Genomic DNA, 17,544 nt, shown 5'->3' with positions numbered 1-17,544 from the left:
CAGCCTAGGGCAGCCCTATACTCAGGCTCCAGTGGCACAGGGGAAAGAGCATGGGCCAGAGTCTTGGCTCTTGGTTCAAATCCTGACTTCACCACCAACCAGTTGTGTGACCTCTGGCACCTTTGAGTAACTTCTGGGCTTCTATTTCCTGCTTTATGAAACCCTAGCTTGCAGAGTGGAAAAGAATGGATTAGGAATCATTTATTCATTTATTCAACAAATACAGGGTGGGGCAAAAGTCGATTTATGGTTTTGAGTACACGAAACAGTTTATTCTTATATTCTTATTTATTAATTATTGTATTGTTTTCCATATGAACAACTGTAAACCTACTTTTGCCCCACCCTGTATAGTGGTTGTTAGGAAAAAACTCTGGAGCCAGAGAACCTGGGTTTGGATTTCTAAAGGTGCCAGGTGGTCCTGGTGTGGAGTGGGGTTGGGACCTGCGTTACAGGTTACTTTAAGGATTGGATGCATAAGCACCTGGAACAGTGCTAGCTCGGTGGCTCCCAAGCTGCCCTCCCATTGCAGTCTCCTGGGGATGTCAAAAACTGATGCCTCGTACTCACCCCACCCCCCAAGATTGTGATTTAATTGCCCTGGATAATACCTGGGCGTTGGGATGTTTTAATTTAAGTTTGGGACCACTGACCGGACACCTCCCACTTGTTAGGTAAGGCTAGCTATTGTTGCTAGTAGCTGAGTGCCTCCAGTGTTCTTAACTCTAGTCACACATTTGAAGTATTTTGAAAAATATCAATGCCAGGGATACAGGCATCGGTTTTTATAGGCTCTGATGTTTTTGGCTCCCAGGGTTGTAAGAACCACTAAACTAGGTACATAGGAGGTGGATGATATGAGCCTGGTACCTCAGTAAAAATCAGTAAATGGAGGTTTTTAATAGGATGGGTGGGTGGGTGGATGGATGGGTGGGTGGATGGATGGATGGGTGGGTGGGTGCATGGATTGGGAAGTGCGAGGAAGTAGCAGTGGGCAAAGGGCTCAGGGGCGGTCCGGATACCTCACCCTGGCTTTTGACCCCTTCTGGCTCAGTCTTCTGCATAAAAGACAGCTACACTTTTTCTTTGTGGAAGTAGCCTGAGCATATTTGAGAGTGCCGTGCTAAAACAAAAGCATCTGGGGAAAGATACCTGGAGTGGTGGGTTTGGGAAGATACCTCGGAGCTAAATATCTGCAGCTTTTCCCTCCAGTTAGATTAAGTCGGTTTCTAGAATGTCTGTGCATTGGACAGTTAGCAAATAGTATCTCATTTAACCCCTACGGCAACCCTGTAGGGTAGGAATCCCATCATTATCCTCCTTTTACAATAAGGAAATAGTGTTCCGTTATTATGCCAGGTACTAGTCAATAAGCACTTTACAGATATTCATTTATTCCTCTAATGCAGTGGTTCTCAACCTTTCTAATGCCACGACCCTTTAATACAGTTCCTCGTGTTGTGGTGACCCCAACCATAATATTATTTTTGTTGCTACTTCATAACTGTAATTTTGCTACTGTTAATGAATCGTAATGTAAATATCTGTGTTTTCCGATGGTCTTAGGCTCTACAGCAGCGGTTCTCAACCTGTGGGTCGTGACCCACAGGTTGAGAATCCTTAGCAGGGTCGCCTGAGACCATCGGAAAACACAGATATTTACATTACGATTCATTAACAGTAGCAAAATTACAGTTATGAAGTAGCAACAAAAATAATATTATGGTTGGGGTCACCACAACACGAGGAACTGTATTAAAGGGTCACGCCATTAGGAAGGTTGAGAACCACTGCTCTAATGGAATTTATTCCTCTAACTATATGAAGTCTCCCCATGTCAGAGATGAGGAAAAAGCAGCATAGAGAGGTGAAAGGACTTGCCCAACGTCACATGATAGTGTGTGAAGTCTGAGTTCTGGCTTAAACCCTCTGATGTCAGAGTCCCGGCCCTTCTCCGCTGGCCTGTCGCACTGAGCACTTGCTGTATGTCCGGCCCCGTGCTGAGCTCACTGCATGATTTCATGTGAACCTTCAAAACCTCAAGGGAGGAGAGAAGTGGCTTCGCAAGTGAGGAAATGCAGGCTCAGCCCAGTGAACCAACTTGCCTGAGTTCTCGCAGCTGCCAAGTGTGGGATCCTGTGGCTCTTAACCACCTGCTCTCTGTCACTACAGAACCTGAAGGCGGCCAACACGGACCCCACAGCCCCGCCCTATGACTCCCTGTTGGTGTTCGACTACGAGGGCTGCGGCTCTGAGGCCCCCTCGCTGAGCTCCCTCACCTCCTCGGCCTCTGACCAGGACCAAGACTATGACTATCTGAACGAATGGGGCAGCCGCTTCAAGAAGCTGGCGGACATGTATGGGGCTGGCCAGGATGACTAGGCCTCCGGGCCAGGAGGGCCCAGGGCTGAACGTCAGGCTCAGCTGCATCTTCACAGGGGCTCAGTCCCGCCTCAGCCAAGGACTCTGAGCTGTTGAGAAGTGGCCTGAACAACTTGGAGGGAAGAGGCCTCGAGTGTGACAGCAGATGGGTTGGTTTTCAGCCCTTCAAACATGGGCCGTTGGACTTCAGCACTGAAGCCTCGCAGCCTAGGGCCAGGGTGCCTCAGGCTGAATTTTCAGGAGTCTCCTCCCTGCCATGAAATGCTCAGCCCTGTATCTTGACGCCCCAAGATGCCATTCTCTCTGGAATGGACCTTTCTCCTTAGGAAGAGGCCTCTTTTTATAACCCGGATTTTTTTTTTTTTTTTTTTTTTTTTAATGCTATTTTTAAAAAGTTAGAGGCGGGTCCTCAGCGGTCCCCTGGAGCCTTCAGAGCCCAGCCCAGAGCCGCTGGGTTCTCGGCCTCACACATTTCTCTTTGATCTCCAGGCCCGAGGCCTCCTAATCGGAACGGATTGCTGCGTTTTTATACTGAGCGTGTCTAGGTTGTCCTTTATTTTTATTTTCCCCATGGAGTGCTGTAGACGAAGGGTGATGACAATCGGGTAAATGTACTAGAACTTTTTTATTAAAGGAACTTTCCCAGAGGTGTCAGGGGAGTGAACTCCTTTTTAAAGTAGTTTTATTGATTCACATTCACATACCATTCACCCACTTAAGTGTAAAATTCAACAGTTTTTAGACTTTTCAGAGTTGGGGGAGGGGAGTGAGCGCTCTTAAACCCGCGGGCGTCACCACAGCTTCCCCCACTGGGTAGAGGAAACTCAGGGTCCCTTTACAGGCCCAGGTGGGGACGAACCTGCTCTCCTCCCTGTGGATTCCGTCTCCTGTCTGTGTGAGAACCACTTAACCTCCTGACCCCTGAGCTGAGCCCCACCAGGCTGCCCGGGACATCATTTCTTATGGGGTGTAGGTACTGTGTGATTATCTCCACACCACGGGCTGTGTTGAGAGCCGGTTTGCGGGGGGGGTCCGGCTGTGCTACTTCCTAGCATCATTTAACCTCTACCTGCCTCCGGTGTTTCATGCATAAGACGAGGTGGTCCTATGGAGGGTAAGTGAATTCATGTATGGCACAAGGCGCTGTTTGTGTTCATTGGTAACAGCTACCAGTTAGTCCCTTTTTAGGCCTGGACAGCACTTCACTCCAATGATTTCCTTTAAACCTATCCTTGCAATCACCCTCTGAGGGGATTTTCCTCCTTTGGAGAATAGCCTTATCGTATTTCTTTTAAATGACGCCTGATCATCAAAATCAAGCCAGACAGAAAGAGAGCTCACTCCACATGTCAACGAAATGGAACACTCCTGACAGCGCCCAGGCACGGAGCAGGGATAGGGCTGAAGAGGCAGCAGGCAGAGAACCATGCACGTGGGCCTTTGTTCAAGCTAAATTTCAACGTTTTCTTTGCAATGAACCAACAGGATAGAATCTGGAGTGAAGCTGAAAAGGTGGCTGACGTGGAAATAAATGTTTCCTTCCTTCCTTCCTGCAAGAGTGACCCTCTGTAAAGCAGAGGTCCTCAAAGTGCAGTCCCCGGGCCCCCAGCAGCCGTGTCACCCGCAGAATCAAACTGCAGCAGGACCCTGCCAGCTGCTTTCACAAGCCTTCCAGGTGGTTCTGATGCAGGCGCGAGGTTAAGACCAAGGCTCTGAAGGACGAGGCTGAGGGTGTCCGGAAGCCTCAGACCCAGACCCTGGATGGGGAAGTGAAAAGAGAAGGTAAGAAACCTCACCCGTCCTTGGTCCTTAGCACCGTAGCCCACAGTCAAGGCCACTTCCTGTCTCTCCCCTGAGCTGCTGCCTCTGGCTCCTACGGCCTCAGATTCCCTTCCACCAGGGCCTTGCTGCTTTTGCTGATAAGGTTGTTTGGGAGGATTAGGTGTCTCAGCCAGCAAACACCTGCTGCCCCTTATCTTAAACTCCTCTCCGGGAAGCCTGAATAAAGCCTGAAACTCTATCTTCAGTGGAGACTAATCATAAAACCAAACAGCCACTGTTTGGGCTGGCCTTCCTCCCCTGAGATTTTTGGAGGGGGTTGAGGAAAAGCGGCCTTTCCTAGCCACGCCTGGTCTCTGGATGCATCTAGATTCCCCGAGTGGTGGAACCAGTCGCCAGCCTCGGTGATTCGGAAGGACTGAGCCTGGACTCTGTGAAGGGAATGGGCGTGATGTCACTCCCTCTGGGCCTGCTTCTTATCTGCAAAATGGGATCTTAGGACTAGTCTTTGGGGCCTGTAATAAGTCAACATAAGTCACCTGTGCTAACCACTCAGAGTGGGTGCCAACTGGAACCAGTGCGACCATCTGCCAGTGGCCATCTGAATGTTTGATTTTCTATACCTTGAGTATTAATTCACATTTTGTGGTTCAACAGTTGGTTGTGCATCCTTCCAATCTTTCTCCCTATACCTTACATGGGTATTTTGCAATCTATCTTCTCCTAACAGGACCTACAAGCAGACTGCCTTATTGTCTCTAATGCATCCAGTTTAGATATGTGAGCATTTATTTAATCTCACCACCATCCATGGACATTACTGATTCTATATTTTGCCTTTGACACTGTTAAACTCCCTGGAGCATCTATCTCTGCAGATACTTCAAAGCCAGTCTTCCACCAACTAGGGAGGGTTGGAGTGGGAGAGACCGTGGTCCTGGTTGGGATCAAGGCTGGCCGATTCTGAATGGAGGGTTCAGTCTAGGTTGATGGCTTGGTGCTGCAGGACCCCTCAGGCTCATTCTATTAAATGAACCCCCCCCCATCTTCATCCCACAGACCTTTAGCCCAAGTCCAACAAAAAAGGTAAAGTGACTTAGTTGGAAGGAGTTGGGGTGCTCAGAGACCCACCTTGTAGCCTCTTCCTCTCAATATTGCTCCTTAAGAGCCCCTAGTTCAGAGCATTTTGAAAACTGCCTCCAGGCTACCCCTGTCATTTTTCAGGTGGCAAAAGGTAGAGGTGCCAAAAGTGGGCACTCCCCAAGACCTCTAGCAGGGCAGAGGTGGGCTGAGCCCAGGCCTCACTTCTCACATCCTTTCCCCTTGTGGCTGACCTGACAGTCTTTGTGTGTGTGTGTGTGTGTGTGTGTGTGTGTGTGTGTGTGTGTACCAAAGAGGTCAGTCAACCTGGGAAGCCCCTTTGACAGCCCACACCCTGTATGTCTAGTTCCAGGCCCAGTGGAACTCCATGGGGCCAGCTCCCTTTAGGCTGAAGGCAGAGCCTACCTCCCACTGAAACAATCCACCAAGGAGCTGTGGTGCAGGGCACAGTTCAAATCCCAGCGCTTCCAGGCAGGACACCTTAGACAAATCACTTTATCTTTCTGTGCCTCACTTTTCTCATCTGGAAAATGGAGCAATAAATGAGTTAATATCTGTAAAGTGCTTAGAAGGTGCCTGGCATACAAGTGCTGCATAAGTGTTGTAGTTATCACTACTGTGGTTGAGGGACTGACGGCCAGTAAGCTCCTTTACCTCCACACTCACACCTTGGGTGGAAACTGCCCTTCGCACCCTAAGCCAGACAGTCCCTGCAGGCCCTTCCCCTCATGCCCAGCAGAGGGCACCATCCACCTGAACCACAGCATAGCTGGCTAGCCTCCCAACTTGGCAACCTAGGGAGAGAGAGATGGCCGGAAGGGAAGGAGCCCCAGGCAAAACAGTCACAGTGGCTGCCACACCCCAGGTCCAGGAGTCAGCTGTGTGTCAGGAACCGCCTTGGACACTTTGGTGATGACGGTGGTGGCGGCAGCAGCACTCAATTATAGGTGGTGCCCTTCACATGCCTGGAGTCAGTTACACACACTCTCCCACTCACAACCCTGGGGAGAGAGGTTTTATGGTTCCCTTTTTGAATAGAAATTTAGGGTCAGAGAAATTAACGACCATATGTAGCCAGGAAGTGACAGACAGTTTGGGGGTTCAGGTCCCCTTGATTTCCAAGTATGGGTTCGTTTTACTATCCTATATAATAAAAGGGTAATAGGCAAATCAAATGGCAGAATGACCGGTCGCTATGTCGTGCACTGACCACCAGGAGGCAGATGCTCAATGTAGGAGCTGCCCCCTGGTGGTCAGTGTGCTCCCACAGGGTGGGAGGGGGGGGGGCGGGAACACCGCTCAGCCAGAAGCTGGGCTGACAGCTGGCGAGTGCAGCTGCAGTGGCAGGATGTCCGACTTCTGGCTTAGGCCCGCTCCCCACAGCCCGCTCCCTAAGCCATCAGTCGGACATCCCCCAAGGGCTCCCGGACTGTGCAGGCCAGGCGGAGGGACCACCTCCCTCCCCCCCAGTGCACGAATGTCGTGCACAGGGCCTCTAGTTGAGAATAAGATTCCAGCCCAGCTGGCGTGGCTCAGTGGTTGAGCATTGACCCATGAACCATGAGGTTGCAGTTCAGTTCCGGGTCAGAGCACATGCCTGGGTTGTGGGCTCAATCCCCAGTAGGGAACATGGAGGAGGCAGCTAATCAATGATTCTCATCATTGGTGTTTCTATCTCCTCCTCTCCCTTCCTCTCTCTGAAATCAATAAAAATATATTTTTTAAAAAAGGAAGATGAAGTTGGCAAAGGGCATAGGAAGTAAGGGGCTGGGCTGGGGGCTCTGTTCCAGTAGCCAGGGAAGGCCTTGTTGAGAATGTGTCATTTAAGCAAAGACTGGAGGATTTGGGGGAGCAAGTGTGCAGCTATGTCTAGGTAAAGGAACAAGTGCAAAGGCCTGCGGCAGGAGCATGCTTGTGGGGCTCAGCAGGGTGTAGCAGGGACACCAGTGTGGCCGGAGCAGAAAGAGACAGAGTGCAGTGGGAGATGAGATCAGACAAGCAATGGGTGGGGCTCAGGGTGCCCAGTCCTGGGCCTTGTCCACGCCTGGGCTGGAGGCTCAGTTCAGGGCAAGGCCTGAGAAAAGGCCTGACTCAGTAACCTCAGCTCCATCCCGGTGCTGGAGAAACCTGATTCTTCTCTGCTCCATCCTCCGCCACCGAGGAGGCAGTCAGACCTGTCGGGGCCTGCAGGCAGCTGCAGAGCCGACTGGCAGGCCCTGCAGGATTCTCTCTCTCGGGCCCTGACTGAAGGGAGAGCCTGCCAGAGAGGAACCAAGTCTGGTGGGGCAAAGGCCTGGTGAAGAGTGAGCCCCTAGAGACATGGTGACTCACCAGCCCGACCCCCTCTAAGCCTCAGTTCCCTCAAGACGGCACCTCTCTCAAAGGGCTGCAGGGAGCGGCTGTGAAATCATGTTTGAGAAGCATTCAGAGCTGTGCCTGATGAGCAGTTAGGGTTCAATAGTGGTAACTGCTACTGTTATTGTTGCTGTTTCTTGTTATCAAGCCTTCTCCAAGTTGGGGGTGGGCTGGGAGCTGCACGGCCGTCCGCTCGGCTGCCTCAGCATTCCTGTGCCCATTGCCCAGCAGGCTGCAAGTGTGTGGCGGGCCTAAGGGGAACCCGAGAGGGGGTGGTGGGTCAGGAATGCTCGGTCTGGGTTCCACCCATCCCTGTCCCCACTGCCTCCCAGTAAACCAGGGCCAGCTGAAGGGGCAAGACAGGGCAGTCCTCCATGTGTCACCCTGGGACCTGTCGACCACGGCATTCTGGGGAGATGATGCCAAGTTATTATAATTATCATTAGAGCCTCCATGAGTTATCTACATGCCGTGTGCGAAAATTTCACTCCAAATCGAAATTGCAGTGTTAAATGTCCCACAAGTCTGTACGGGATCTGACCCATTGTTCTGGGACCTCATCTACTGCTGCTGTCTTTTCTCACTCACAACCTTGTTCTGGCTCCATCAGCTTCCTGCTCTTCTCAGAATAGTCCAGGCTGCCTCCCACCTCAGGGCCTTTGCACTTGCCGTGTCCTCTGCCTGCTGGGCCATTCCCCCAGGTACCTCATGGCCCCCTTCCCTCCTTCAGGCATCACCTACTGTCAGCTTGTCAACTCTGCTTGCATCAAGGAGAGTCCCCCTCCTTTTTATGCTTAGTCAGTCTCTAACGACCTTAACCAGAGAAAGAAGGCCTAGGATTTAATGACATGGTTCTGTTGTCATTGTTTTTATACTTGCTTTCTAGTATGACAAAGGATGCTGGTTTTCCATGTACAATATTGTTCATGTTTTGAATTTAAGATACATTTCTTTGAGTTTTAAATAGTGAGTCCATTTAGTGAAACAATATTGAGTAAAGATTAGTGAAGGTAGGTCTCAGGGATGCCATGAACAGTGAAGGTGGTACTTCAAAGAATGAAGCTGGAAAATGTAAATCCATGTTCTGTGTTTTATCTCATAGGTTCTTTTAAACAGTATGCACTTTCTTTGGGGAGAGCCAATTTACATCCAGAATGTAAAAGAAGACTTAAATGCTAATCTGCGTATTAAAAGTTACCTATAGTTCAGGGAAGAGTGAGAGGGAACTGTGGGAGCTGGAAAAATCCAGGCAGGCTTCCTGAAGGAGGAAGCTCTTAGAATTGGCCTGGAAGGACGTGTGGCAGTTGGATAAGGGGCTGAAGGAAAGCAGGAGAGAGGCAGGGAAAGAATGGTTTATTAGAATTTCCGGATGAGAAAGGAAGAGACTTAGAGAGTCCCATGTTTTCTCTTGACTTTGACTTGTGATACAAATGAGAAAACTGAGGCCCAGGGGGTGGTTAGAGCAAGTGGCTAAGGAGAGCCCAGGCTGGTCCGGTCTTGAGATCTTGTTCCAAGCCTGAGAAGACAGGACCAGGCTGGGTGAGAAGGGAGACGGGCCGAGTGGCAGAGTGGGGAGAGATGACAAGGAAGACACTTTGGGCTTGAGGCAGCAAGGAGCCTCGGTGGACTGTGGAAAAGGAGGAAGCCCCGAAGAACGGTGGACAGCACAGCAGATGGTAAGAGTGTGGGCTCTGAAGCACCAGTGCCTGGGTTCGAGTCCTTCCCTGCCATTCATGACAAGTTACAGTCTCTGTAGGATCAGCTTCTCCACCCATGAGATGGGGTAACAAGAGTACATGCCTCACCAAGTTGCTGCAACAAGTCAATGCATGTAATGCACTTGGAGCGGGGCTTAGCAAGTACTCAATAAATATTAAGCCTTGTAGTTTTTATTACAGTCATGCACCACATAAAGATGTTTAATGGACCACATATATGTTGGTGGTCCCATAAAATCATAACGGAGCTGAATTTCCTGTAAGAAATGGGAGGATGTGTGTGGCTCAGGAAGGAATTCTTTTCTCTGACAGAAGCATTATTGGTGGGGCTTGGCAGTAGAATTCCTCTCACCTCAGGTTTTTTGTTTGTTTTTTAGAGAAAGAGAGACATCGATTTGTTGTTCCACTTATTCATGCATTCATTGGTTGATTCTTGTATGTGCCCTGACCGGGGATCGAACCTGCAACCTTAGCACATGGGGGTGATGCTCTAACCAACTGAGTTACCCAGCCAGTTCTGAGTGCACGGATTACATGCCAGTCAGCCAGCCACTGGCCTGGGTCAGCACAGAGGAGCCTGTCTCCCAGCGCTAGGTATTCCGAGGGCTCTACAGCCCCCGGATCTAGATGCATGGCCTTCAGAGTGGATGGCTCTAAATTCTTCGTTGAGGACCCAAGACCACCCTGCACAAGGACACAGGTCCCCAGGAGCTTCCTCACGGGCATGAAGTCACTGTCACTTCAGTGACAGCTTTCCGTGGTCGTGCGGAGCCAGCCTCCCCCTGTGCTTGGGAAGTATTTTCAGGTTATAATGATGTAAAGCATAGATAAGATTTACTTCTTCCATCAGTGCAGTGCCAGGGAGAGCCTTCTGTACCAGGCGGGGTCAATGGAACCAAAAACAAACTTCCAACGTCAAAACACTGAGTCTTCCGTTCCCCGTCCTCCCCGTGTTCAGTGACCCTCTTTTTTAAAATGAAGACCGCAAAGTTCCTTAATCTGACCACTACTCCAAATGCAGTAGCCAAAACCACAGGCCGTGGAAATCCTGTTCCTTTGTCTTGATGACTCATTCCTGCTGATCCTCGGCCACCTTTCAGTCCCTCCTCTCACAGTCACAACATGGTGATCGGCGCCCGACCCCGCCAGTTCCTCCTCCTCGATATCCAATCAGTCCAGCCCACGTCCCTGTGCATGGAGCAGCACTGACAGCTTCCAGGTTTCGTCTCTGACCTGCAGGAAGGCAGCAGGGGGAGGGCAGAAACAGGCGAACTCGAAAGATTCTCTGAGGAAAGTAATGGAGTTCTCTTTCCGGTGCGGCGGGCAGACTTGCAGGATTCCTTACTCGAAGCACTGTTAGCATTTGGGAGGGATTCCTCTTGGTTGTGGGGGCTGTCGTGTGCATTGTAAGACAGTTAACAGCATCCCTGACCTCCACCTGCTAGATGCTGGATGCCGATAGCATCTCTGCCCAGTTGGGACAACCAGCATTGGACGTTGCCAGATGTCCTGGGGGGAGGGAGAGGGGGGTGCAAAATCATCCCTGGATGAGAATCACTAGGCTACAGTAACCATATGAGATAGATAGCGAGGCATCCTGGGGCTAGCAAATGGGAAGCCATTACACCCTTAGGCCTAAGGGGCAGGGGGAGGAAAGGGCCTTTGAGACCCCGCTGAGAGCTGGAGCCACAGAAGAGGGTCCATGTGACAGGAGCCATGGCCATAGGTTGCAGAATCGCCAAACAGCGTGGCAGGGGAGGGTCTGAACTCACTTTCCTCCCAGTCCCATCTCAGTTTTCCACCTCAATTCAACCAGCTGTAAGCCAGAACACAGGGAGCTAGGGCCAGTGCTGCTCATAGAGGGGCCTCCTGGCGCACAGAGCAATGGGAGGAGAGTGGATCTGGGGGGCAAAGGGGACTTAACCGCTGCCGAAGACTGTGTCGTCCAAGCAGGGGTGATGGTGGCTGGGACAAAGAGACGGGCGTGGGTGGAATGGGCAGAAGTGAGTGGAATCGGGGATATTTGAGGATGCGGTGGCTGGTTAGATGTGGGCAGTGAGTGAGAGGAAGGAGTGAAGGATAAGATGCTCAGGTTTCTGTCCTGGTTTGACAATGGCGCCGTTTTCTGAAGTGAAAAAGACAGAAAGAGGAGCAGGCTGGAGAAGGGCAACGGTGAGTTTTGCTTTCGACATGCCTACACTTGGAACATTTTGAGGGGCCTTTGGGACATGGAAGTGGAGGTGCTCAGGGCAGTTGGGTTATCCTGGGGTGGGGTTCTGGAGAGATCTGGGCTGCACGCAGGGGAGGGGCCCTGGACAGGAGGGGCATTGGTGCCAGCTTCCCATAGCCTCTGCTTCCCTGTAGAGATGGGAGAGGGAAGTTGAGACCAGCTGGAGAGGAAGCAAGGGGAGAAGGGAAGGAGAAGTGGTAGGCTGCATGCCATGAAGGGAGCTCATCCCTTATTTCCTATTCCCACCTCCCTCCTCTCTGGGGTGCTCTCCTGGGGAGGGAAGTAAAAGCTGAGGGTGAGGCTCGAGTACAGGACCTGAAGGAGGGAGCTTCGGACACTGCTTGTGTCATCCCACGAGCAGCCTGGCAGTTGGGGGGAAGGAGGAGGTTTGGAGGAACAGTCATCTGTCCACCCCTGTGCTTCCTGGCAGCCAGCAGTGAGAAAGCTTAGGGATGGAGGAAGCAGGATGCCGCTGGGCCAGGCCCAGTGCTGAAGATCTAAGAGGGCTCTCTCCATCCTGGGTGACCCCGTGAATCAATGAGTCTATAGAGGCTTCAGCAAGAGCAGCTAAGAGCTGTGAATAATGATCAGAACTTCAAAGGAATCACCCTGGCTGAGTAGCTCAGTTGGTTAGTGCATCATCCTGATACACCAAGGTTGGGGGTTCAATCTCTAGGCAGGGCACATACAAGAAGCAACCAATGGGCAGAAATAAGTGGAAAAACAGATGGATGTTTCTCTCTCTCAAATCAATAAATAAAATTTATGGGGGGAAAAAAACTTCAAAAGGAAATGATAGCCCTAGCTGGTTTGGCTCAGTGGATAGCGTGTCGGCCTGCTAACGGAAGTGTTCCGGGTTCGATTCCAGTCAAGAGCACATGCCTCAGTTGCAGGCTCCCAGCCCTGGTCGGGGGCATGCAGGAGGCAACAATTGATGTGTCTCTCTCACCTTGATGTTTCTCTCTGTCTCTCCCTTTCCCTTCCACTCTCTCTAATAATCAATGGAAAAAATATTCTCGGATGAGGATTAATAACAACAACAACAACAAAAACAGGAAGTGATAAGGAAAGCTATAATAATAGTCTCCTTGTCTTAAGAACTTTCTAAATGCCAGGTAGTCCACGGAGCACTTTCTTTTATTGCAGTCCAATCAGGTGACCGGAGCAATCTGCTCTTTCTGCGATAGAGCTCTAATAACCATCATTGGGCCCTATGACAAAGATGCGATGATCCCCATTTGACAGGTGAGGAGATTGGGGCTATGAAACGTGGGGAAACCTGGCTGAGATTTGAACTCAGGACCTCTCAACTCCAAGATTCTTACACAGTCCACCTGCAGGCCCAGGGCATGAGCCTCCCTCCCATGCCATCCTCCCTCTGCTGCTGGCCCCACACTCCCCCTCTGCTCCGCCTCTCCTTCCCTCTCTATGGAAATTAAGATCTTTTTTGTGTGTGGTTTTTGTTTTTGTTTTTTGGTAGACCACACTTTACTTAAGATCCTTGAGAAATATTTTAAATGTTGATCTCATGTAATTTTTTCCATTAAGGAAAAAACAATAAAACCAAGTCATTTCACTTATATGTCACCCTCTTATTTATTTCCCTTAATAATTCAGTTGACCCTCCATAAAGGGAAAAGCTTCCCTAATCCTAATCAACAAGCATATCAGGTTGCTCCTGCTCCTGCTGGCTGGGGTCAGGAGCAGGTTTATTTTCCAGGGATATTAGCCATCTCAACTCGTGAGCCAACAGGGAGGAACTTCAGGGGTTTGGTTTCAAGTGTCCCCGAGGGCTGCTTGCAAGCACCCCGCCCTTCCTCTCTGTGCCCACCAAAGTGCCTGTGTAGATGGTTGTAGTGGCCTTCAAGCTGTGCTGCCTCCCAAGGACCCCTCCCCCATCTGTGCCAGAGTGACCTTTCCGGAACACAGACCTCATCGTGCCCCTGAAACACTTCCGTTCCATTCCCATGACCAACTACATAAAGTCCAAGAAGCAGGTCATGTGAATCCTCCAACCTTGGTCTCAGTTGACCTTGCAACTTTAACTCCTGCCCACCCCTCACCTCTGCCCACAAGCTGTGCTGGACAATCCCCCTTCTCCCTTCCTGGAATACGGGCTTTCCTCCTGCCTCACCTTTGCTTGTACTGTTCCCCCTACTGGGGTACCTTTCCTTTTCACCCCATCCCTCCCCAATCTGATAAATTCTTTTTTCTTTATTTTATTGATCTTTAGGGAGAGAGAAGGGGGTGGGGGGGGGGGGGAGAGAGAGAGAGAGAGAAACATTGATTTGTTGTTATATATATATTATGTCTTCATTGGTTGATCCTTGTATGTGCCCTGACCCATAATTAGACCTGCAACCTTGGCATATCGGGACAACAACTCTAACCAACTGAGCTACCGGGCCAGGATGAAAAATCTGATCAATTATTACAAGCAGTTCATCTGCAAAGCCTCCCACAATTCTGGGAGTGTCAGAATTAGCTATTCCCTTGACATTTCCCCCTTCCTCTAGTAGATCTCATCAGAGTCTGGTTCTTAGGCATTTCATGTCCATCTCCGCAGTTAGACCTCAGGCTCACTAAGTGTCTCTGCCTTATTATATCCAGCCCACACTCTCACCCTGATCACCGAGCACAGTACCTGGGACCCAGGCGGGTTCTGCGAAATCGCTGCATTGAAATCCAAGACTGAAAACCTTCTCTGAATCCCATCTTGGTATTTCTAGTAAATGGGAATTAATGGCTGGTCTCTCATCTCTCAAAGCTACTTTGCCTCTCTGTTTGCCTATAAGGAACTTGGTTCCTGCCATGCTGTCACCTCTTCCAGGAAGCCTTCCAGGTTTGGCATCCCTCCTATGAGAATTTCCTTAACACTTGCCCTACTGCACTCATCACTCCGAAGTGTAAATGCCTCTTTGCCTGCCCGTTTCCCCCACCAGCCTGAGGACACCTTGAGAGCAGGGCTGTGAGTCTAGCCCAGGGTAGGTACCTAATGAGAGTTAACAATTGTAGAGCACTTTCAGCATGCTCAGTGTGTTTTGAGCACTTTATATGTATTCAGCCGTTTAAGTGCCAAAATAACCCCATGAGGTGTGTTGTATTATCTAGAGAGTTTCTAAAATTTGCCCAAAGTCACCCAGCTTGGAAATACAGGAACAAGGATTTTATTGCAAGCCATCTGACTCCAGTGCCAGCTCTTACCCACTGCACAACATTAATTGCATAACTTAGTGAACGGAAGTGGGGTCAATGCTGAGGAGTCCAGCACACCCTGGACTCCTGCTCATCTTCCCCCAGGAGACATAGACCCACTCCAGTCTGCAGGGAGTTGCCCAAATGCAAGGCCAAGATCTGTACTAATAAAGCATTCTTGGTGAATAGCATTTTAATAAAGACCTGTTGTTCTCCTGTGCCCTAGAAGCCATCCCATTTCCTGCTGCCCCACAGGGAGGTCCTGGGAATGGTTAATATTGCTTTGCTGATGAATAACCTCTGGAGTGGCTTTAGTAACAAAAGACCTCGCAGCACCAGGCCTGCAGCCAGACCTCGCGAAGACAGTCCTCCCCCTCCTTGCTGGTGGGCACAATATGCAGTGTGGGACAAAGGTAGGTTTACAGTCGCTTATATGGGAAATAATACAATAATTAATAAATAATAATACAAGAATAAACTCGTGTTTCACATACAACAGTAAACCTACTTTCATCCCACCCTGTATGGCTCAAAAACCTGAAATATGCACCTAACATTTGACCCAGTAAATCCACTTGGAGAAATTTATCCTAAAGATTTATCCATACAATCCTCACTGGTATCTATACTAATAATAGAGGAATATGCAAATTGTCTGGGATGGCATCACAGTAACAGTAATGACCGAACAGTGGGCTGTGTGGGGTGACAAGGCAGGCAGGGGGGGTTAGTGAGGGACGACCAAACAACTGAACATCAGGCTGCGTGGGGCAACCAGGCTGGCAGGGTGGTTAGTGAGGGACGACCAAACGACTGAACAGCAGGCTGCGTGGGGCGACCAGGCCGGTGGTGGTGGTGGCGGGGGGGCAGTTAGGGATGACCAGGCCAACAGAGGAGGGCAGTTGGGGGTGACCAGGCTGGTGGGGGGGGGGCAGTAGGGGGTGACCAGGCCAGCAGAGGGGGGGCAGTTAGGGGCTATCAGGCCAGCAGGCAGAGGCAGTTAGGGGTGATCAGGCAGGCAGGTGAGCAGTTAGGAGCCAGTGGTCCCGGATTGTGAGAGGGTACAGGCTTGGCTGAGGGGATCTCCCCATGCACAAATTTCATGCACCGGGCCTCTAGTGTGTGTGTGTGTGTGTGTGTGTGTGTGTGTGTGTGTGTGTGTATTTCTCATAACATTGTTGGTAAGAATAAACAGGGGGAAAAACCCAGGTCCACCAAAAAGGGAAATAGTTTAATAAATTATAGGCATCTAAACAGTGAGAAATTATACAGCCATTAAAATGCTATTGGAAATCTATATTTATTGATGTGGCAGGCTGTCCATGAACTGGTATTGAGTAAAAACTTGGGTTACTCTGTAGAATCAGTAGAGAAAGGTAGTTTATTCCACAGAAAGTGGTACCAGTAGTTGCCCTTGGAGAGGGGAACAGAGAGGAAGATTTGCTTCATAATTCTTTTTAAATACGTTTTTATTGATTTCAGAGAGAGGAAGGGAGAGGGAGAGAGAGATAGAAACATCAATGATGAGAGAGGATCCTGCAGGTCCCCTACTGGGGATCGAGCCACAACTTGGGCACGTGCCCTGACCAGGAACCAAACCAGTGACCTCTTGCTTCACGGGTCGACGCTCAGCCACTGAGTCACACTGACCAGGCGATGTTACATTTTTAAAATCCATTATCCTGTCAGTGGACATCTGGGTTTGCCCAGATTCTGCTATTATGAATAATGCATCTTGTACGGGTCTCCTGCTGTGCCTGTTGCAGGTGCTTCCTCTGCTGAAATGCTGAGGAATGAGCTCTCCGGGGTGTTGGTTTGTGAATGATGAGTTTTACTGTAATTGTTCATTACACTTCCACCAGCACATCAAGGAACGGTTGATGATCCGTGTTCTAAGTGACGCTGGTTTAGTTGGACTTCTTAACGTGGGCAACTGAATGAATTGGCAGACTTATTCCCAACACTTACCCTTTCACTCCTTTCAAACTTGGTACCAGGTGCATGTATTACTCAGATGAATATAAAACACAATGATGTCCTTGTCTGAAGAGACAAAGGTTGGATATAGCTCAAAATGTCAACTGTGGTTAACGCTAGGGTAATAGGTGGTTTTTATTTTTCTCCTTTTTGTTTATCTCCGCATTAAACATTTTTTCTACTGAGGATATTTATTACTTATACTAGAGGCCTGGTGCATGAATTCATGCACTTGGGGGGGGGGGGCGTCCCTCAGCCTGGCCTGCGCTCTCTTGCAGTCCAGGACCCCTCAGGGGATGTCCAACTGCTGGCTTAGGCCTGACTCCCCCAGGGATCGGGTCTAAGCCGGCAGTCGAGCATCCCTCTTGCAATCCAGGATCTCTCACTCCTTACTGCCCACCTGCTCGCTCCTTACCACTCAGCTCGCTGCTCCTTAGCGCTGCAGTGGAGGTGGGAGAGGCTCCCGCCATCGCCACTGTGTTCGCCAGCCATGAGCCTGGCTTCTGGCTGAGCGGCCGCTCCCCCTGTGGGAGTGCACTGACCACCAGGGGGCAGCTCCTGTGTTGAGCGTCTGCCCCTGGTGGTCAGTGTGCATCATAGCAACCGATCGTTCTGTTCATTCTGCCATAATGGTCGCTTAGGCTTTTATTATATAGATAATTTTTGAAAAGAAAGAGGGAAGCTATATGGTACTCAACATTAGTTGTTAGGTAAATACAAATTAAAACCACAATAAAATACCACTACACAGTTATTAGGATGGCTGCCATTTAAAGACTGACCACACCACATGCTGGAGGAGATGTG

The 17,544-nt window shown here is 50.0% G+C and overlaps 1 protein-coding gene across 2 annotated transcripts in view; it reads left to right on the top strand.

The window, feature by feature from the left end:
* Window positions 1-3,049, top strand: part of CDH3 (cadherin 3) — a 46,247-nt gene extending 43,198 nt beyond the window's left edge. For both annotated transcript variants that reach the window (XM_080644672.1, XM_080644673.1), the window contains one exon: window positions 2,173-3,049. In XM_080644672.1, the coding sequence (XP_080500798.1) occupies window positions 2,173-2,382 (210 nt within the window). In that variant the 3' untranslated portion in view covers window positions 2,383-3,049. The remainder of the gene's footprint in view (window positions 1-2,172) is intronic.
* The last annotated feature ends 14,495 nt before the right edge of the window (window positions 3,050-17,544 follow it).

Source organism: Plecotus auritus (assembly GCF_963455305.1).
Source record: "Plecotus auritus genome assembly, chromosome: 10".
NCBI lineage: Eukaryota > Metazoa > Chordata > Mammalia > Chiroptera > Vespertilionidae > Plecotus > Plecotus auritus.
The sequence above is the reverse complement of the archived record's forward strand: the minus strand, read 5'-3'. Positions and strand labels throughout refer to the sequence as shown.